The 24,074-nt window shown below is 42.3% G+C and overlaps 1 protein-coding gene across 1 annotated transcript in view; it reads left to right on the plus strand.

Annotated features, from left to right (window-relative positions):
• LOC123731884 (thyrotropin-releasing hormone-degrading ectoenzyme) overlaps nt 1–24,074 on the plus strand; it is a 464,288-nt gene that overhangs the window by 364,203 nt on the left and 76,011 nt on the right. Inside the window, exons 10-12 of the mRNA XM_082964249.1 lie at nt 4,657–4,745; nt 14,964–15,097; nt 15,247–15,302. Coding sequence (XP_082820375.1) covers nt 4,657–4,745; nt 14,964–15,097; nt 15,247–15,302 — 279 coding nt within the window. The remainder of the gene's footprint in view (nt 1–4,656; nt 4,746–14,963; nt 15,098–15,246; nt 15,303–24,074) is intronic.

Consider the following 24,074-nt stretch of genomic DNA (forward strand, 5'->3'; position numbering starts at 1 on the left):
TTAGGTCTAGGTTTGATTATAGATTAACTACATGTTGGAATTAGGTCTAGGTTTGATAAGAGATTAACTACATGTTGGTATTAGGTCTAGGTTTGATGATAGATTAACTACATGTTGGTATTAGGTCTAGGTTTGATAATAGATTAACTACATGTTGGTATTAGGTCTAGGTTTGATGATAGATTAACTACATGTTGGTATTAGGTCTAGGTTTGATGATAGATTAACTACATGTTGGTATTAGGTCTAGGTTTGATAATAGATTAACTACATGTTGGTATTAGGTCTAGGTTTGATTATAGATTAACTACATGTTGGAATTAGGTCTAGGATTGATAAGAGATTAACTACATGTTGGTATTAGGTCTAGGTTTGATTATAGATTAACTACATGTTGGTATTAAGTCTAGGTTTGATAATAGATTAATTACATGTTGGTATTAGGTCTAGGTTTGATGATAGATTAACTACATGTTGGTATTAGGTCTAGGTTTGATGATAGATTAACTACATGTTGGTATTAGGTCTAGGTTTGATAATAGATTAACTACATGTTGGTATTAGGTTTGATGATAGATTAACTACATGTTGGTATTAGGTCTAGGTTTGATGATAGATTAACTACATGTTGGTATTAGGTCTAGGTTTGATGATAGATTAACTACATGTTGGTATTAGGTCTAGGTTTGATGATAGATTAACTACATGTTGGTATTAGGTCTAGGTTTGATAATAGATTAACTACATGTTGGTATTAGGTCTAGGTTTGATAATAGATTAACTACATGTTGGTATTAGGTCTAGGTTTGATAATAGATTAACTACATGTTGGTATTAGGTCTAGGTTTGATAATAGATTAACTACATGTTGGTATTAGGTTTGATGATAGATTAACTACATGTTGGTATTAGGTCTAGGTTTGATAATAGATTAACTACATGTTGGTATTAGGTCTAGGTTTGATAATAGATTAACTACATGTTGGTATTAGGTCTAGGTTTGATAATAGATTAACTACATGTTGGTATTAGGTCTAGGTTTGATGATAGATTAACTAGATGTTGGTATTAGGTCTAGGTTTGATGATAGATTAACTACATGTTGGTATTAGGTCTAGGTTTGATAATAGATTAACTACATGTTGGTATTAGGTCTAGGTTTGATAATAGATTAACTACATGTTGGTATTAGGTCTAGGTTTGATAATAGATTAACTACATGTTGGTATTAGGTCTAGGTTTGATAATAGATTAACTACATGTTGGTATTAGGTCTAGGTTTGATAATAGATTAACTACATGTTGGTATTAGGTCTAGGTTTGATGATAGATTAACTACATGTTGGTATTAGGTCTAGGTTTGATGATAGATTAACTACATGTTGGTATTAGGTCTACAGTACTCATTCTGTGACGTGACAGACGGTCTCATTCACCAACCTGATCTCAGAGCATTTCGTATTATTCGGTACGTAAATCCAACATTCCATTTTGTGTGATATGTTACGTTTCGTATGGTATGTATTAATTTGAGGATGTACATCATCCATTTCGTATATGATATGTTACAAATTGCATTTCGTATGATATGTTACAAATTTGCTAAATGTACATTATGGTACGAATTTGCAAATGTATGTTATGTTACGAATGCCAATTTGTTGTGTTAACATTAGCTAGGTGGCAAAAGCTAAATGTGGCTAAGATTAGTTAAGGTTAAGGTTAGGAGCTAGGTTAAAGTGTTAAAGTTAGGGTTAGCGGAAATGTTAGCTAAATGGGTTAAGTAAGTCTTATGTAACCATACCAAACGTAACATATCATACTAATCTGAGTGGAGCATATTTACATTTACTATGTTACATCTCATCTATGAGACCAGGCTGCATTCAGAGATAATTCCGCTCTCTTGATCATGATCCCTGTGATATTCAGAATGCACTGACCCCACAGGCATCTGGTTTCATCAAACCGGATAATCAACGTAATTAAGTAATCAAATCAACTTAATTATGGTTGTTAGGAGCTGAACAATGCATACTTCAGACAGAGGCACACCAGGTTCCCCTCCCTCATTCTCTTAGATAACAAAAATAGTTAATTTGCTCAGTCCTCCCGCTCTGTCTGTCTGTCTGTGTGTGTGAGAAAGATTTAGGAGTTAATTGCTCAGTGGTTGGTCCCACTGCTCTGGTGCTCCGAATCACGTCCCCTCCACCCTGACATGGACGTCATGTTGATGGAGGTAATCAGAGATGGCAGCTAACAGAAGAGCCAGTCAGTACACCCAGGTGTGCAGCGGCCATTTTGATTTTGACAGACATTAATTTAGACCAGCAGGCGTCATGGAGGAGCAGGGCGGTGAAACAGCTGTCAGCCAGCATTGTGTGTGTGCGTGTGAGTGCGTGTGTGTTCGTGTGTGATGTGTGATAGTTTCATCTGTCTAGGGGGGGGGGGGGGGGGGGGGGGGGGACGGCCGGGGGGGGCAGTGGTGTTCAGTCAGATCCTGAAATCCTAATGTAACCTACCATGGGCCTGAACCCCTAATGCACCCTACCATGGGTCTGAACCCCTAATGTTACCTGTCATGGGTCTGAACCCCTAATGTAACCTACCATGGGCCTGAACCCCTAATGTAACCTGTCATGGGTCTGAACCCCTAATGTAACCTACCATGGGTCTGAACCCCTAATGTAACCTGTCATGGGTCTGAACCCCTAATGTAACCTACCATGGGCCTGAACCCCTAATGTAACCTACCATGGGTCTGAACCCCTAATGTAACCTACCATGGGTCTGAACCCCTAATGTAACCTACCATGGGTCTGAACCCCTAATGTAACCTACCATGGGTCTGAACCCCTAATGTTACCTGTCATGGGTCTGAACCCCTAATGTAACCTACCATGGGTCTGAACCCCTAATGTAACCTGTCATGGGTCTGAACCCCTAATGTTACCTGTCATGGGCCTGAACCCCTAATGTAACCTGTCATGGGTCTGTACCCCTAATGTAACCTACCATGGGTCTGAACCCCTAATGTAACCTGTCATGGGTCTGAACCCCTAATGTAACCTGCCATGGGTCTGAACCCCTAATGTAACCTGCCATGGGGGGGGTGGGGGGGGTCAGTGGTGTTCAGTCAGATCCTGAAATCCTAATGTAACCTACCATTGGGTCTGAACCCCTAATATAACCTGCCATGGGTCTGAACCCCTAATTTAACCTACCATGGGTCTGAACCCCTAATGTAACCTGTCATGGGTCTGAACCCCTAATGTAACCTACCATGGGTCTGAACCCCTAATGTAACCTGTCATGGGTCTGAACCCCTAATGTAACCTGCCATGGGTCTGAACCCCTAATGTAACCTGCCATGGGGGGGGGGGGGGGGGGGTCAGTGGTGTTCAGTCAGATCCTGAAATCCTAATGTAACCTACCATTGGGTCTGAACCCCTAATGTAACCTGCCATGGGTCTGAACCCCTAATGTCACCTACCATGGGCCTGAACCCCTAATGTAACCTGTCATGGGTCTGAACCCCTAATGTAACCTACCATGGGTCTGAACCCCTAATGTAACCTGTCATGGGTCTGAACCCCTAATGTAACCTGTCATGGGTCTGAACCCCTAATGTTACCTGTCATGGGCCTGAACCCCTAATGTAACCTGTCATGGGTCTGAACCCCTAATGTTACCTGTCATGGGTCTGAACCCCTAATGTAACCTACCATGGGTCTGAACCCCTAATGTAACCTGTCATGGGTCTGAACCCCTAATGTAACCTACCATGGGTCTGAACCCCTAATGTAACCTACCATGGGTCTGAACCCCTAATGTAACCTGCCATGGGTCTGAACCCCTAATGTAACCTACCATGGGTCTGAACCCCTAATGTAACCTACCATGGGTCTGAACCCCTAATGTTACCTGTCATGGGTCTGAACCCCTAATGTAACCTACCATGGGTCTGAACCCCTAATGTAACCTACCATGGGTCTGAACCCCTAATGTAACCTACCATGGGTCTGAACCCCTAATGTAACCTACCATGGGTCTGAACCCCTAATGTAACCTGCCATGGGTCTGAACCCCTAATGTAACCTACCATGGGTCTGAACCCCTAATGTAACCTACCATGGGTCTGAACCCCTAATGTAACCTACCATGGGTCTGAACCCCTAATGCAACCTACCATGGGTCTGAACCCCTAATGTAACCTACCATGGGTCTGAACCCCTAATGTAACCTACCATGGGTCTGAACCCCTAATGTAACCTACCATGGGTCTGAACCCCTAATGTAACCTGCCATGGGTCTGAACCCCTAATGTAACCTGTCATGGGTCTGAAGTTCATATAGTATATAGTATATAGTGTTGTAATTATGTGCAAATAGTTAAAGTACTAAAAGGAAATTAATAAACATAAATATTGGTTGTATTTACAATGGAGTTTGTTCTTCACTGGTTGCCCTTTTCTTGTGACAACCGATCACATATCTTGCTGCTGTGATGTCACACTGTGGTATTTTACTCTCTCTCTCTCTCTCTCTCTCTCTCTCCATTTCTCCTCCCCCTCACCTCTCTCTCTCTCTCTCTCTCTCTCTCTCTCTCTCTCTCTCTTTCTCTCTCTCTATCCCCTCCCATCTATACCCCTCTAGTCTACAGTGGCAGATTCCTCTAACTTTAGCAGTGGGGAATTCAACTTACAAATCATCAGAAGTCATCCTCTGGATCTCCAATAAAACAGGTACCTTCTAACTGCCTCACTTCACATCTGCTCTCATCCAAACCACAACCATAGTAACCACTAGAGGTATCACCACAACCATAGTAACCACTAGAGGTATCACCACAACCATGGTAACCATTAGAGGTATCACCACAACCATAGTAACCACTAGGGGTATCACCACAACCATAGTAACCATTAGAGGTATCACCACAACCATGGTAACCACTAGAGGTATCACCACAACCATGGCAACCACTAGAGGTATCACCACAACCATGGTAACCATTAGAGGTATCACCACAACCATAGTAACCACTAGAGGTATCACCACAACCATAGTAACCACTAGAGGTATCACCACAACCATAGTAACCACTAGAGGTATCACCACAACCATAGTAACCATTAGAGGTATCACCACAACCATAGTAACCACTAGAGGTATCACCACAACCATAGTAACCACAGAGGTATCACCACAACCATAGTAACCACTAGAGGTATCACCACAACCATGGTAACCATTAGAGGTATCACCACAACCATAGTAACCACTAGAGGTATCACCACAACCATAGTAACCACTAGAGGTATCACCACAACCATAGTAACCACTAGAGGTATCACCACAACCATGGTAACCACTAGAGGTATCACCACAACCATAGTAACCACTAGAGGTATCACCACAACCATGGCAACCACTAGAGGTATCACCACAACCATGGCAACCACTAGAGGTATCACCACAACCATAGTAACCACTAGAGGTATCACCACAACCATAGTAACCACTAGAGGTATCACCACAACCATGGCAACCACTAGAGGTATCACCACAACCATAGTAACCAGTGGAGGTATCACCACAACCATGGCAACCACTAGAGGTAGCACCACAACCATGGCAACCACTAGAGGTATCACCACAACCATGGCAACCACTAGAGGTATCAGCACAACCATGGTAACCACTAGAGGTATCACCACAACCATGGTAACCACTAGAGGTATCACCACAACCATGGCAACCACTAGAGGTATCACCACAACCATGGTAACCACTAGAGGTATCACCACAACCATAGTAACCACTAGAGGTATCCCCACAACCATGGTAACCACTAGAGGTATCACCACAACCATGGCAACCACTAGAGGTATCACCACAACCATAGTAACCACTAGAGGTATCACCACAACCATAGTAACCACTAGAGGTATCACCACAACCATAGTAACCACTAGAGGTATCACCACAACCATGGTTACCACTAGAGTTATCACCACAACCATAGTAACCACTAGAGGTATCACCACAACCATAGTAACCACTAGAGGTATCACCACAACCATGGTAACCACTAGAGGTATCACCACAACCATAGTAACCACTGGAGGTATCACCACAACCATAGTAACCACTAGAGGTATCACCACAACCATAGTAACCACTAGAGGTATCACCACAACCATGGTTACCACTAGAGTTATCACCACAACCATAGTAACCACTAGAGGTATCACCACAACCATGGTTACCACTAGAGTTATCACCACAACCATAGTAACCACAAGAGGTATCACCACAACCATAGTAACCACTAGAGGTATCACCACAACCATGGCAACCACTAGAGGTATCACCACAACCATGGCAACCACTAGAGGTATCACCACAACCATAGTAACCACTAGAGGTATCACCACAACCATAGTAACCACTAGAGGTATCACCACAACCATAGTAACCACTAGAGGTATCACCACAACCATAGTAACCACTAGAGGTATCACCACAACCATGGTAACCACTAGAGGTATCACCACAACCATAGTAACCACTAGAGGTATCACCACAACCATAGTAACCACTAGAGGTATCACCACAACCATAGTAACCACTAGAGGTATCACCACAACCATAGTAACCACTAGAGGTATCCCCACAACCATGGTAACCACTAGAGGTATCACCACAACCATGGCAACCACTAGAGGTATCACCACAACCATAGTAACCACTAGAGGTATCACCACAACCATAGTAACCACTAGAGGTATCACCACAACCATAGTAACCACTAGAGGTATCACCACAACCATGGCAACCACTAGAGATATCACCACAACCATGGCAACCACTAGAGGTATCACCACAACCATAGTAACCACTAGAGGTATCACCACAACCACAGTAACCACTAGAGGTATCACCACAACCATGGTAACCACTAGAGGTATCACCACAACCATGGTAACCACTAGAGGTATCCCCACAACCATAGTAACCACTAGAGGTATCACCACAACCATAGTAACCACTAGAGGTATCACCACAACCATAGTAACCAGTGGAGGTATCACCACAACCATGGCAACCACTAGAGGTAGCACCACAACCATGGCAACCACTAGAGGTATCACCACAACCATGGCAACCACTAGAGGTATCAGCACAACCATAGTAACCACTAGAGGTATCACCACAACCATGGCAACCACTAGAGGTATCACCACAACCATAGTAACCACTAGAGGTATCACCACAACCATAGTAACCACTAGAGGTATCACCACAACCATAGTAACCACTAGAGGTATCACCACAACCATAGTAACCACTAGAGGTATCACCACAACCATAGTAACCACTAGAGGTATCCCCACAACCATGGTAACCACTAGAGGTATCACCACAACCATAGTAACCACTAGAGGTATCACCACAACCATGGTAACCACTAGAGGTATCCCCACAACCATGGTAACCACTAGAGGTATCACCACAACCATAGTAACCACTAGAGGTATCACCACAACCATGGTAACCACTAGAGGTATCACCACAACCATAGTAACCACTAGAGGTATCACCACAACCATGGTAACCACTAGAGGTATCACCACAACCATAGTAACCACTAGAGGTATCACCACAACCATGGTAACCACTAGAGGTATCACCACAACCATGGTAACCACTAGAGGTATCACCACAACCATAGTAACCACTAGAGGTATCACCACAACCATGGTAACCACTAGAGGTATCACCACAACCATAGTAACCACTAGAGGTATCACCACAACCATGGTAACCACTAGAGGTATCCCCACAACCATGGTAACCACTAGAGGTATCACCACAACCATAGTAACCACTGGAGGTATCACCACAACCATAGTAACCACTAGAGGTATCACCACAACCATAGTAACCACTAGAGGTATCACCACAACCATGGTAACCACTAGAGGTATCACCACAACCATAGTAACCACTAGAGGTATCACCATCCACTGTCAGTGTCTTGAAGGGAAAGAGGACACAGGTCAAGTAATACTATCTTCTCCATCATCCTGCTGCATTATTAACATACACCAGCTGTTTTACAGTAGTGTTCCTGCTACATTTCCAATATACACCAGCTGTTTTACAGTAGTGTTCTTGCTACATTTCCAATATACACCAGCTATTTTACAGTAGTGTTCCTGCTACATTTACAATAAACACCAGCTATTTTACAGTAGTGTTCCTGCTACATTTCCAATATACACCAGCTGTTTTACAGTAGTGTTCGTGCTACATTTCCAATATACACCAGCTATTTTACAGTAGTGTTCCTGCTACATTTCCAATATACACCAGCTATTTTACAGTAGTGTTCCTGCTACATTTCCAATAAACACCAGCTATTTTACAGTAGTGTTCCTGCTACATTTCCAATATACACCAGCTGTTTTACAGTAGTGTTCGTGCTACATTTCCAATATACACCAGCTATTTTACAGTAGTGTTCCTGCTACATTTCCAATATACACCAGCCATTTTACAGTAGTGTTCCTGCTACATTTCCAATATACACCAGCTATTTTACAGTAGTGTTCCTGCTACATTTCCAATATACACCAGCTGTTTTACAGTAGTGTTCCTGCTACATTTCCAACATACACCAGCTATATTACAGTAGTGTTCCTGCTGCATATTCAACATACACCAGCTGTTTTACAGTAGTGTTCCTGCTGCATATCCAACATACACCAGCTATATTACAGTAGTGTTCCTGCTGCACATCCATTGCAAAGTAATCAGTCTTCCATGTCTCCTCTCTGAATTTGTCCTAATGTGTGTTTACGTCTCTGTCCTTGTGCATGCGTGCATCGTGAACCAAGGGCCCCGCATGATTAAACAGAGGAGCGCGTGACGGCATGTTCAGCCTGCAGATTTAGAGGCTACAGTCACTGGTTGAATTAGGTGCCAGTGAATTACTGTGTCACCGAGAGCCACAAGTCCCCTGTCATTGTCTTTAATTACAAGCCACTCTGGCTACGCTCCGTAGCACAGGTGTATCTACGGTCCCGTGTGGCTTAGTTGGTAGAGCATGGTGTTTGCAACGCCAGGGTTGTGGGTTCGATTCCCACGGGGGACCAGTACGGATTTTTTTTAAATGAAATGTATGCATTCACTACTGTAAGTCGCTCTGGATAAGAGCGTCTGCTAAATGACTAAAATGTAAATGTATCTATTTCGGTGGCTGGCTGTTCCTGTCTGTGACTGTGTCCCAAATCGCACCCTATTCCCTATATTGTGACTACTTTTGACCGAAGCCCTATTTAAATGTAATTCTTTATTTAACTAGGCAAGTCAGTTAATAAGAATAAATTATTATTTACAATGACGGCCTAGGAACAGTGGGTTAACTGCCTTGTTCAAGGACAGAACAACATATTTTTACCTTTGTCTGCTCAGGGATTCAACCCAGCAACCTTTGGGTTATTGGCCCAACGCTCAAATCCCTAGGCTACCTGTCGCCCCCTATAGGGTGCCTTTTGGGATACAGCCAGGGAGCGGAGCAGTGTTCCCACCACTGCCCAGCCCAGTCCTCTCGGGATTCAATTTAGGAGTGGAACTTCCAGTGACATTTGTTGATGAAGATCTTCCCCCTTGCGCGACACCATTTATCTTCCCCATTCTCCCCTAACCCCTCTTAGAATGGTTCCTGTTGCTATGAACCCTGCTGTGCTCATCGCAGCAGGCTATTCCAAGACTGAATCCGGAACAAAACACCACAAGTTAGCCACGTAGGCTGTGTGAGACCAATATATCGTTGCATTAATGTAGTCTGAACTATAGGGTTGACGATAGTGGTTTGCTGGTTTGCTACTCAATGTCTTGTTTCACGGCACGCCAGCAATGACTGGAAATTAGCCTCCACTCTCACCCAGCAGCCAGAAATCTGAAGCCAGGCTTATCAGCTCTCTCTCTCTCTCTCCACACACACACACACACACACACACACACACACACACACACACACACACACACACACACACACACACACACACACACACACACACACACACACACACACTATCCTAGAAGTCTGAATCCCTCAGTGGGTCCATTAGCTATCCCATTTTGTTATTGAGCCTCGCTTCACCGAGAGCTTGGCAGCTCTGGCACGTCTGCACACATGGGACCAGAGGGACAGACTGTGTTCAGTGGGAATCTTTAGGGGAATGGTGTAAGTGTGTGTGTGTGTGTGTGTGTGTGTGTGTGTGTGTGTGTGTGTGTGTGTGTGTGTGTGTGTGTGTGTGTTCACACCAGGGATAAATCGTCCATTAATATGCTCCATGCCCATCCACTCTACAGTCAGCCTACAGCCAGCTCCCTGCTCTCTGTTTATTTACAGGAGGGTTTCAGTATGGTCCACCCTACAGTCAGCCTACAGCCAGCTCCATGCTCTCTGTTTATTTACAACAGGGTTTCAGTATGGTCCACTCTACAGTCAGCCTACAGCCAGCTCCCTGCTCTCTGTTTATTTACAACAGGGTTTCAGTATGGTCCACCCTACAGTCAGCCTACAGCCAGCTCCCTGCTCTCTGTTTATTTACAACAGGGTTTCAGTATGGTCCACCCTACAGTCAGCCTACAGCCAGCTCCATGCTCTCTGTTTATTTACAACAGGGTTTCAGTATGGTCCACCCTACAGTCAGCCTACAGCCAGCTCGCTGCGCTCTGTTTATTTACAAGAGGGTTTCAGTATGGTCCACCCTACAGTCAGCCTACAGCCAGCTCCATGCTCTCTATTTATTTACAGGAGGGTTTCAGTATGGTCCACCCTACAGTCAGCCTACAGCCAGCTCCCTGCGCTCTGTTTATTTACAGGAGGGTTTCAGTATGGTCCACCCTACAGTCAGCCTACAGCCAGCTCCCTGCTCTCTGTTTATTTACAACAGGGTTTCAGTATGTTCCACCCTACAGTCAGCCTACAGCCAGCTCCATGCTCTCTGTTTATTTACAACAGGGTTTCAGTATGGTCCACCCTACAGTCAGCCTACAGCCAGCTCCATGCTCTCTGTTTATTTACAACAGGGTTTCAGTATGGTCCACCCTACAGTCAGCCTACAGCCAGCTCCCTGCGCTCTGTTTATTTACAAGAGGGTTTCAGTATGGTCCACCCTACAGTCAGCCTACAGCCAGCTCCATGCTCTCTGTTTATTTACAACAGGGTTTCAGTATGGTCCACCCTACAGTCAGCCTACAGCCAGCTCCCTGCGCTCTGTTTATTTACAAGAGGGTTTCAGTATGGTCCACCCTACAGTCAGCCTACAGCCAGCTCCCTGCGCTCTGTTTATTTACAGGAGGGTTTCAGTATGGTCCACCCTAGTTAGAAGTGTTTCCTCTTCATCTCACTTAACCCTCAGAAACCCATTAGGATGTTCAGCTGAGACCAACATTTATACTGTTGTCCTCATGTGTAACTGAGGGACTAGAACAAGAATAAGAAAATAACATATATATAAATAACATATATATAAATATATAAAAAACATATATATAAATATATAGATAACATATAAATATTTAAATAACATATATAAATAACATATATATAAATATTTAAATAACATATATAAATAACATATATATAAATATTTAAATAACATATATAAATAACATATATATAAATATTTAAATAACATATATAAATAACATATATATATATAAATATATAAATAACATATATATAAATATTTAAATAACACATATAAATAACATATATATAAATATTTAAATAACTTCGATAAGGTGTCTGATTTATCATTTTCACCTCGAATAGAAGTAGAGGGAGTTTTGTCAGAGGTTGCTGAGGGAACTTTATGCACTTGGCCAGATGATTCTGCATCTTTGTTGCATTCTTCACATATTATTTGGCACCGTTTTTGCAAGTGTACACAGCTTTTCCTTCTACATTAGCTGCAGTGAAATGTCTCCACACATCAGATAGTGCCCGTTGCATTTTTCTGTAAAGATGAGAAAATAATGAGTAAAAAAACAACAAATACAATTCCATGTACAGATAAATAGTTCAGCAGTCAGATTAAACAACTCCTTTATAAGATACATGTTTTAAAATTAAACATGTATGGACACAGGTGAATTAACACTCCTCAGTTAGCAGGCTCAAGCAAACTAAAACCCACATGGTAGAAAATTGCAGAAATAGCAGAAATTGTTAACAAGTTAGAAATGATTTAAACACACTTTGCTGTAGGCCACCATTTACTAGTTAACATAAAATCATGTATGTCATATAAAATATATTCACCCCACCCAGTATTGTAATCAATACTTACCAGAAATCATGTAGTCCTTGGCACAGACAGTGTAGTAGTGTGGGCTCAATAGCATCTCATTAGTGTGCAAGATCTTGTGAATCAGCTGTACATGTGATGGAAGAATGCACTGTGCATGCAGAGGGTTGCAATTCCATTGAATTGGGGATAGTTTAACCAAAATATGCCACAAGACCTAGAATTGCCTTATGTGTAACCCACAAAAAAGGCTCCCTGTTATAAGCTAACGTTTTTTAATGAATTTAAGCAAAATTCCCCTAATTCCAGGGATTAACTTCCTATGGAAAATTTCTGGGAAAATTCTGGAAATTTACCGGAAAGTTTCCAACCCTTTGCAACCCTAAGTATACCTTTAAACATGTACAGTGAGGGGGGAAAAGTATTTGATCCCCTGCTGATTTTGTACATTTGCCAACTGACAAAGAAATGATCAGTCTATAATTTTAATGGTAGGTTTATTTGAACAGTGAGAGACAGAATAACAACAAAAAAATCCAGAAAAACGCATGTCAAAAATGTTATAAATTGATTTGCATTTTAATGAGGGAAATAAGTATTTGACCCCCTCTCAATCAGAAAGATTTCTGGCTCCCAGGTGTCTTTTATACAGGTAACGAGCTGAGATTAGGAGCACACTCTAAAAAGGAGTGCTCCTAATCTCTGTTTGTTACCTGTATAAAAGACACCTGTCCACAGAAGCAATCAATCAATCAGATTCCATACTCTCCACCATGGCCAAGACCAAAGAGCTCTCCAAGGATGTCAGGGACAAGATTGTAGAGCTACACAAGGCTGGAATGGGCTACAAAACCATCGCCAAGCAGCTTGGTGAGAAGGTGACAACAGTTGGTGCGATTATTCGCAAATGGAAAAAACACAAAAGAACTGTCAATCTCCCTCGGCCTGGGGCTCCATACAAGATCTCACCTCGTGGAGTTGCAATGATCATGAGAACTGTGAGGAATCAGCCCAGAACTACATGGGAGGATCTTGTCAATGATCTCAAGGCAGCTGGGACCATAGTCACCAAGAAAACAATTGGTAACACACTACGCCGTGAAGGACTGAAATCCTGCAGCGCTCGCAAGGTCCCCCTGCTCAAGAAAGCACATATACATGCCCGTCTGAAGTTTGCCAATGAACATCTGAATGATTCAGAGGACAACTGGGTGAAAGTGTTGTGGTCAGATGAGACCAAAATTGAACTATTTGGCATCAACTCAACTCGCCGTGTTTGGAGGAGGAGGAATGCTGCCTATGACCACAAGAACACCATCCCCACTGTCAATCTTGGAGGTGGAAATGCTTTGGGGGTGTTTTTCTGCTAAGGGGACAGGACAACTTCACCGCATCAAAGGGACGATGGACGGGGCCATGTAGCGTCAAATCTTAGGTGAGAACCTCCTTCCCTCAGCCAGGGCATTGAAAATGGGTCGTGGATGGGTAGTCCAGCATGACAATGACCCAAAACACATGGCCAAGGCAACAAAGGAGTGGCTCAAGAAGAAGCCCATTAAGGTCCTGGAGTGGCCTAGCCAGTCTCCAGACCTTAATCCCATAGAAAATCTGTGGAGGGAGCTGAAGGTTCGAGTTGCCAAACGTCAGCCTCGAAACCTTAATGACTTGGAGAAGATCTGCAAAGAGGAGTGGGACAAAATCCCTCCTGAGATGTGTGCAAACCTGGTGGCCAACTACATGAAATGTCTGACCTCTGTGATTGCCAACAAGGGTTTTGCCACCAAGTACTAAGTCATGTTTTGCAGAGGGGTCAAATACTTATTTCCCTCATTAAAATGCAAATCAATTTATAACATTTTTGACATGCGTTTTTCTGGATTTTTTTGTTGTTATTCTGTCTCTCACTGTTCAAATAAACCTACCATTAAAATTATAGACTGATCATTTCTTTGTCCGTGGGCAAACATACAAAATCAGCAGGGGATCAAATACTTTTTTCCCTCACTGTATGTTACTATATACAGTAAACCTTTAAACATGTCCACAACGTCCGTTAATATATAGATTAAACCTTTAAACATGTCCATCATCTCTGTATATATAGAGTAAACCTTTAAACATGTCCACAACGTCTGGTAATATATAGAGTAAACCTTTAAACATGTATGTTACTATATACAGTAAACCTTTAAACATGTCCACAACGTCTGGTAATATATAGAGTAAACCTTTAAACTTGTCCATCATCTCTGTATATATAGAGTAAACCTTTAAACATGTCCACAACGTCTGGTAATATATAGAGTAAACCTTTAAACTTGTATGTTAATATATAGAGTAAACCTTTAAACATGTCCACAACGTCTGGTAATATATAGAGTAAACCTTTAAACATGTCCATCATCTCTGTATATATAGAGTAAACCTTTAAACATGTCCACAACGTCTGGTAATATATAGAGTAAACCTTTAAACATGTATGTTAATATATAGAGTAAACCTTTAAACATGTCCACAACGTCTGGTAATATATAGAGTAAACCTTTAAACTTGTCCATCATCTCTGTATATATAGCACTGTATATATAGAGTAAACCTTTAAACATGTCCGCCATGTTTATTTGTTTACAGAGACACACAAAGTGGGCCGGATGGACGAGGACATGTGGTTGCTAGGCAACATCAACCAGACTGGGTACTTCCGGGTGAACTATGACCTCCACAACTGGAGGCTCCTCATTGGACAGCTGATGACCAACCCTGAGGTAGGATGCTCTTCCTCTTCGTCATATTTCCCTTCTTCCTCTTCCTCCTCTTCCTCTTCATCATCTGGACCATTAAAGGTTTGAATAAAAACGTAAAAGCAGAGAAATTTATAAAAAAACGTTCCACCTTTCCCCTTTTCTGTCCATAGATAATCTCTGTTGGCAACAGGGCGGGACTCATCGATGATGTCTTCAATCTGGCCAGGTGCGTTTAATGGCCGCCTCATCACAGGATTCTGTTTGGTTTCTGTTTCTGTTCTCTCCTTGTGGCTTCCTTCATCTGTGTTTTCTCAGTAGGAGCCTCTAACAAACGCTCCCTCTGTGTTTTCTCAGTAGGAGCCCTCTAGTACACCGACTACAGTCCTGTTGTGGCCTGTTGGCTCTGTCCACAGAGAGTCCCGACACAGTGTTACCCATCTAGTCTCACAGGTCATCATAGCATCCCCTCTAACCACTGTTCTCAGTACAGACATTATTATAAAGACTGGAGACACGTCATCACAGCTTCTCATTTTAAACTGTTCTCAGTTCAGCCATTGTTATATAGATTGGAGACACGTCATCACAGCTTCTCATTTTAAACTGCTCTCAGTACAGCCATTGTTATATAGACTGGAGACACGTCATCACAGCTTCTTATTTTAAACTGTTCTCAGTTCAGCCATTGTTATATAGACTGGAGACACGTCATCACAGCTTCTCATTTTAAACTGTTCTCAGTTCAGCCATTGTTATATAGACTGGAGACACGTCATCACAGCTTCTCATTTGAAACTGTTCTCAGTTCAGCCATTGTTATATAGATTGGAGACACGTCATCACAGCTTCTCATTTTAAACTGCTCTCAGTACAGCCATTATTATAAAGCCTAGAGACACGTCATTACAGCAGCTTCTTCTCTCAGACTGTTCTCAGTGCAGCCATTGTTATAGAGATTAGAGACACGTCGTCACAGCTTGTTTTCCCAAACTGTTTTCATTACAGCCATTATTATAGAGATTGGACACATGTCATCACACATCACAGCTTCTCTTCTCAACCTGTTCTCAGTACAGCCATTATTATAGAGATTGGACACATGTCAGCACAGCTTCTCTTCTCAACCTGTTCTCAGTACAGCCATTATTATAGAGATTGGACACATGTCAGCACAGCTTCTCTTCTCAACCTGTTCTCAGTACAGCCATTATTATAGAGATTGGACACATGTCACCACAGCTTCTCTTCTCAACCTGTTCTCAGTACACCCATTATTATAGAGATTGGACACATGTCACCACAGCTTCTCTTCTCAACCTGTTCTCAGTACAGCCATTATTGTAGAGATTGGACACATGTCACCACAGCTTCTCTTCTCAACCTGTTCTCAGTACAGCCATTATTAGACAAAGGCCTAATAATGGAAATAAGAAATACCAATGTTGTGACCAGGAAATACCAATGATGTGACCAGGAAATACCAATGTTGTGACCAGGAAATACCAATGTTGTGACCAGGAAATACCGATGTTGTGATCAGGAAATACCGATGTTGTGACCAGGAAATACCAATGTTGTGTCCAGGAAATACCAATGTTGTGACCAGGAAATACCAATGTTGTGACCAGGAAATATGTCCGGGTGGAATTGTGACGAGCCCAAAGTGGTGGACAAATGATTTGCCTGTCTCTGTCTTTTCTCAGAACAATAGTTCAGTGACTGATTCCCTGGTTGGCTACACAGCTCATAAGGCACAGCGGTTTTCATTTGTTGGACACGCCATGCTGGCAAGATGCTGGAAACACCTCACGCTAGCTACCGGAACAGAGAGCCTGCCGCTTGGTGACAGCTGGCCTGCGGCGTGTCTTTGAACATATTGTACACGGCATCCATCCTGACTGCCGCTGTCTCTCCCCGTGTCTCTCCTCGCTCCCCGGTGCACGGAGCTCAGATGCTCACTCCACACTGAGTGGCTGCGTGCGCCAGCCTCCGTTTCATCACACCGCCATGATAGACAGCCAGATCCACTGTTTGTGTATCAAATGGCTCCCTACTCCCTAAATAGTGCACTACTAGTGCGCCACAGGGCCCTGGTCAAAAGTAGTGCACTATTTAGTGAATAGGGTGCCATTTGAAACACAACCTCCTCTTTTAACAAAGGGAAGACATCCAGTTCCAGGTGTTTTAGTGTCTGGAAACAGTGGGATTGATGAGGATGCAGCCTCCGCGTCACGTGGCTGTGCTTCCACTGTCTGATAGATACTAGTTATTAGGTAAAGTCAGGGATCTCCTGATGACTGTACTATCAGAGCTAAGATCTAGTGGCTGTTCTTCCACTGTCTGATAGATACTAGTTATTAGGTAAAGTCAGGGATCTCCTGATGACTGTACTCTCAGAGCTAAGTGGCTGTGCTTCCACTGTCTGATAGATACTAGTTATTAGGTAAGGTCAGGGATCTCCTGATGACTGTACTCTCAGAGCTAAGATCTAGTGGCTGTGTTTCCACTGTCTGATAGATACTAGTTATTAGGTAAAGTCAGGGATCTCCTGATGACTGTACTCTCAGAGCTAAGTGGCTGTGCTTCCACTGTCTGATAGATACTAGTTATTAGGTAAAGTCAGGGATCTCCTGATGACTGTACTCTCAGAGCTAAGATCTAGTGGCTGTGTTTCCACTGTCTGATAGATACTAGTTATTAGGTAAAGTCAGGGATCTCCTGATGACTGTACTCTCAGAGCTAAGATCTAGTGGCTGTTCTTCCACTGTCTGATAAAACAAGGCAAGTCCGTTAAGATCAAATTCTTATTTACAATGACAGCCTAGGAACAGTGGGTTAACTGCCTTGTTCAGGAGCAGAACGACAGATTTGTACTTTGTCAGCTCTGGGATTCGATCCAGCAACCTTTTGGTTACTGGCCTAAAACTCTAACCACTAGGCTACCTGCCTCCCCAAGTTATTAGGTGAAGTCAGGGATCTCGGCAGGTAGCCTAGTGGTTAGAGCTTTGGATTAAAGGCTACTTGATTGAAACCCCTAGATGCAGGGGCGAAAATCTGATATCCACTTTGGAGGGGACAATTACATGAAATTTTCTCAAGAGCAATTCCTGAGGGGGACACCAAAAGTAGTGCTGTAACACATAGCCTACATTGTAATATGGTAAATGTATATTGAGGAACCAAAGAAATAAGGTGTTTGCCGTACTCCTAACTACCGGTACCCAAAACTACAAAACTAATCACAACAGCAATACCATTGCCTTTAACAAATCTTAGTTCAGTCACCAGTTTAAGTTGAGAGTGGGCGTATCCATGGCATTTTCCAATTATGTTCCTATTTTACAAGTCAAAAATTTTTAGAACCTTTCATAATGTTGCCAAACAAAGACTCAACAAACTTACCTGAGACTCCCTGTCTCTGCCAGTCTGTCCCTGCATATCTGTCCCCAACTCTGCTGTCTGTGTGCCATCTGTTGCCTGCTCTGCCTAATGACATCATTGTGAAACATTTCCATTAGAATTTAATTTCTTTCTTATGAACATTTTATCAACTAGTCTTTGAGATATTAGGCTACTAGGGTTCTTACTATGCGTTTTGGTGTATTGAAAAATACTCTGATGTCCGTCTTTTATTTTTCTGCCATTTTTCTACCTGGCTGGCTGGCTACACACACAGTGTGTAGGTTATTTACAGTAGGAGATGGGCTTCTATCATCTTCAATCATTCTATATGGGCTTCGATCTAAAAGGTAGCTAGCAAATGTGAAACGGATTAAAATGACAAGAGTTGACAGCTGTATGAGTTCACCATTTACACAACATATGCTGCAACCTTTTGTAATTTTAATAGTTTGTTTCATATTGGCTGGCTTCCAACAATAGCTGAATTTGCAAAGCTAGCGAGCACCAATTCAGCTTCAGTGGTGTTTGCTATAATCTTTGCTACCCGGGTTAAATAAAGGTGAAATAAAATAAATAAATAAAAGTTCCCTTGCGACAATTTAGCTTTTGCAACGAGACCATTAAATATATTTAAGACAATGGTAGATGAGAGTGTAGTTCTGTTCAGTTTGGACTTCAGTTTATCGCTAACCTTATCACAGGGACTTTGAAGCACTAACTTACATCATCTGCATGCTGATTCCATCTTTGACGACGCCACATAAATGGAATAGGTACTAGCTAGCTTAATAGTTAATATTTGCGCGCTAGCTCTGCATATTCAGCTAGTGTGTGTGCGCGATTGACTGGATGAACCTCACGGCAGTTACGTAGCAAGCTAAGGAACTGGCAGTGGATCAAACCATTGTGAGGCAAAGGGCGGGGGGGTCGCAATCTTTTGAAACTTAAAAACGCGCTATTAAGTGTCTATAATCAGCACAATTGCTTTCATTGCGTATTATTTAAATTATTTAAATTACATAGTTATGTTTCAGTGATATATTGGGGGGGACAAATAATATTTTTCCCAGGATGGGGGGGTCGTGTCCCCCCCGTCCCCCCCGGGATTTCCGCCCCTGCCTAGATGACAAGGTAAAAATCTGTTGTTCTGCCCCTAAACAAGGCACTGTTCCTAGGCCGTCATTGAAAAGAAGAATTTGTTCTTAACTGACATGCCTAATTAAATAAAGGTCAAATAAAAATTAAATAGAAAGATCTCCTGATGACAGTAGTCAGACAGCTAGAGAAGAACCAGGACCTAGTGTTGTTTCTGTCGTTGTGGTTAGAATCCAGACCTGGGATCAAATAGTATCTTTAGATTTATTTCAAACACTTTAGCTGCTCTTGACTTGACTGAGTTTGTCAGCCATTTTGTTGTAGTGGTTAGAATCCTCCTGTTCCACTTGTGTGAGTGTTTAGGATCAGTCACCTATGAGGACTGAAGGAGTAGGACAAGGAGCAGTAGTAGAAACACAACTTGAATCCTTGAATCTACCCACTGTTGGTGTTAGATAGTGTAGAGCCGTCCACGTAGATCAAAATACAACTTTTACAGGTCAAAATGTCTTGCTAATGTGCACTTTTGGAACACAGACATGGGAGTATGCATACACACACACACACACACACATACATACATACATACATACATACATACGCACGCACGCACACACACACACGCACACACACACACACACGCACATACACGCACACACACACACGCACGCACACACACACACACACACACGCACATACACGCACACACACACAGAGACACACACAGACATCTAGTGTAGTGTATGGAAGGAGGCAACAGCTGGGATGGTGTGTCTTGCTGAGAAGCCCTCAGGCATCAAGCCTAATGAAGTACCTATAAACCACAGAGGATGTCCAGCGAGTGCTACATTCTCTCTCACACACACACACACACACACACACACACACACACACACACACACACACACACACACACACACACACACACACACACACACACACACACTATACACACACACTGGACACACACACACACACACACACACGCACACACGCACACACACGCGCGCACACACACACACACACACACACACACACACACACACACACACACACACACACACACACACACACAGACACACACACACACGGACACACAAATAATTGAAGAGGACTGCAGATGATATATTTTGTACTCTAATGTCAGCACTGTGTGTAGTGCCATCTCAGATCCTAAGGACGAGGGGTGTTGCTGTTCATATAGGGGGATTCATATACTGGGGAGGTATCTGACATGATTTAGTATAGAGCTTACTGTACACACACTTAGATACTCACAAGTATTTATTTACCCTTGAATACATGAACGTGGGACAACATGTAGTCACCTATGTGTCTCGTTCTATAAAGCCTGTGAACGTTCAGAACAGAGCAGGTTTCATATGAAAAGGTTCCTACTTGGTAATTCAGTGCAGCGGTAACTGCTTCATCAGAGGAGAATGTGAAACGTAATCCCTTTAGCTGGTTTTACATTTAAATGAGGAGGGATTCTACAACGAGAAGTTATACACTTCATATGATTACTGTGTGTGTGTGTGTGTGTGTGTGTGTGTGTGTGTGTGTGTGTGTGTGTGTGTGTGTGTGTGTGTGTGTGTGTGTGTGTGTGTGTGTGTGTGTGTTTCCATCCCCACAGACCAGAGCTAGTGAACACAAAAAACTATTTCCACCTGGTTTAACAGTATGATGTGGACTCCTTTCTGAAGCTGGTTTAACAGTATGAGGTGGACTCTTTTCTGAAGCTGGTTTAACAGTATGATGTGGACTCCTTTCTGAAGCTGGTTTAACAGTATGATGTGTGGACTCCTTTCTGAAGCTGGTTTAACAGTATGAGGTGGACTCCTTTCTGAAGCTGGTTTAACAGTATGAGGTGGACTCCTTTCTGAAGCTGGTTTAACAGTATGAGGTGGACTCCTTTCTCAAGCTGGTTTAACAGTATGATGTGTGGACTCCTTTCTGAAGCTGGTTTAACAGTATGAGGTGGACTCTTTTCTGAAGCTGGTTTAACAGTATGATGTGTGGACTCCTTTCTGAAGCTGGTTTAACAGTATGATGTGTGGACTCCTTTCTGAAGCTGGTTTAACAGTATGAGGTGGACTCTTTTCTGAAGCTGGTTTAACAGTATGATGTGTGGACTCCTTTCTGAAGCTGGTTTAACAGTATGATGTGTGGACTCCTTTCTGAAGCTGGTTTAACAGTATGAGGTGGACTCTTTTCTGAAGCTGGTTTAACAGTATGATGTGTGGACTCCTTTCTGAAGCTGGTTTAACAGTATGAGGTGGACTCTTTTCTGAAGCTGGTTTAACAGTATGATGTGTGGACTCCTTTCTGAAGCTGGTTTAACAGTATGATGTGTGGACTCCTTTCTGAAGCTGGTTTAACAGTATGAGGTGGACCTCCTTTTCTGAACCCGCTGGTTTAACAGTATGAGTGCCCCTGCTGGACCTCCTTTCTGAAGCTGGTTTAACAGTATGATGTGTGGACTCCTTTCTGAAGCTGGTTTAACAGTATGAGGTGAGGACTCCTTTCTGAAGCTGGTTTAACAGTATGAGGTGAGGACTCCTTTCTGAAGCTGGTTTAACAGTATGAGGTGGACTCCTTTCTGAAGCTGGTTTAACAGTATGAGGTGAGGACTCCTTTCTGAAGCTGGTTTAACAGTATGATGTGTGGACTCCTTTCTGAAGCTGGTTTAACAGTATGATGTGTGGACTCCTTTCTGCAACTGGTTTAACAGTATGAGACAGACTCCTTTCTGAAGCTGGTTTAACAGTATGAGGTGGACTCCTTTCTGAAGCTGGTTTAACAGTATGAGGTGGACTCCTTTCTGAAGCTGGTTTAACAGTATGAGGTGGGACTCCTTTCTGAAGCTGGTTTAACAGTATGATGTGTGGACTCCTTTCTGAAGCTGGTTTAACAGTATGAGGTGGACTCCTTTCTGAAGCTGGTTTAACAGTATGATGTGTGGACTCCTTTCTGAAGCTGGTTTAACAGTATGAGACAGACTCCTTTCTGAAGCTGGTTTAACAGTATGAGGTGGACTCCTTTCTGAAGCTGGTTTAACAGTATGATGTGAGGACTCCTTTCTGAAGCTGGTTTAACAGTATGATGTGTGGACTCCTTTCTGAAGCTGGTTTAACAGTATGAGGTGAGGACTCCTTTCTGAAGCTGGTTTAACAGTATGAGGTGGACTCTTTTCTGAAGCTGGTTTAACAGTATGAGGTGAGGACTCCTTTCTGAAGCTGGTTTAACAGTATGAGGTGAGGACTCCTTTCTGAAGCTGGTTTAACAGTATGATGTGTGGACTCCTTTCTGAAGCTGGTTTAACAGTATGATGTGTGGACTCCTTTCTGCAACTGGTTTAACAGTATGAGACAGACTCCTTTCTGAAGCTGGTTTAACAGTATGAGGTGGACTCCTTTCTGAAGCTGGTTTAACAGTATGAGGTGGACTCCTTTCTGAAGCTGGTTTAACAGTATGAGGTGGACTCCTTTCTGAAGCTGGTTTAACAGTATGAGGTGGACTCCTTTCTGAAGCTGGTTTAACAGTATGATGTGTGGACTCCTTTCTGAAGCTGGTTTAACAGTATGAGGTGGACTCCTTTCTGAAGCTGGTTTAACAGTATGAGGTGGACTCCTTTCTGAAGCTGGTTTAACAGTATGAGGTGAGGACTCCTTTCTGAAGCTGGTTTAACAGTATGAGGTGGACTCCTTTCTGAAGCTGGTTTAACAGTATGAGGTGGACTCCTTTCTGAAGCTGGTTTAACAGTATGAGGTGAGGCCTCCTTTCTGAAGCTGGTTTAACAGTATGAGGTGGACTCCTTTCTGAAGCTGCTGCACAGGCCTCTCCAGATAATGAGGGACAAGGTTAAGAGAGTAAGATGTTATTATGTCTCAGTAGTTTAGTTATTAAGATGTTATTATGTCTCAGTAGTTTAGTGATTAAGATGTTATTATGTCTCAGTAGTTTAGTGATTAAGATGTTATTATGTCTCAGTAGTTTAGTTAATAAGATGTTATTATGTCTCAGTAGTTTAGTTATTAAGATGTTATTATGTCTCAGTAGTTTAGTTATTAAGATGTTATTATGTCTCAGTAGTTTAGTTATTAAGATGTTATTATGTCTCAGTAGTTTAGTTATTAAGATGTTATTATGTCTCAGTAGTTTAGTTTTTAAGATGTTATTATGTCTCAGTAGTTTAGTTATTAAGATGTTATTATGTCTCAGTAGTTTAGTTATTAAGATGTTATTATGTCTCAGTAGTTTAGTTATTAAGATGTTATTATGTCTCAGTAGTTTAGTTATTAAGATGTTATTATGTCTCAGTAGTTTAGTTATTAAGATGTTATTATGTCTCAGTAGTTTAGTTATTAAGATGTTATTATGTCTCAGTAGTTTAGTTATTAAGATGTTATTATGTCTCAGTAGTTTAGTTATTAAGATGTTATTATGTCTCAGTAGTTTAGTTATTAAGATGTTATTATGTCTCAGTAGTTTAGTTATTAAG

Source organism: Salmo salar, chromosome 17 (assembly GCF_965601325.2).
Source record: "Salmo salar chromosome 17, fSalSal1, whole genome shotgun sequence".
In the NCBI taxonomy this organism is placed as follows: Eukaryota; Metazoa; Chordata; class Actinopteri; order Salmoniformes; family Salmonidae; genus Salmo; species Salmo salar.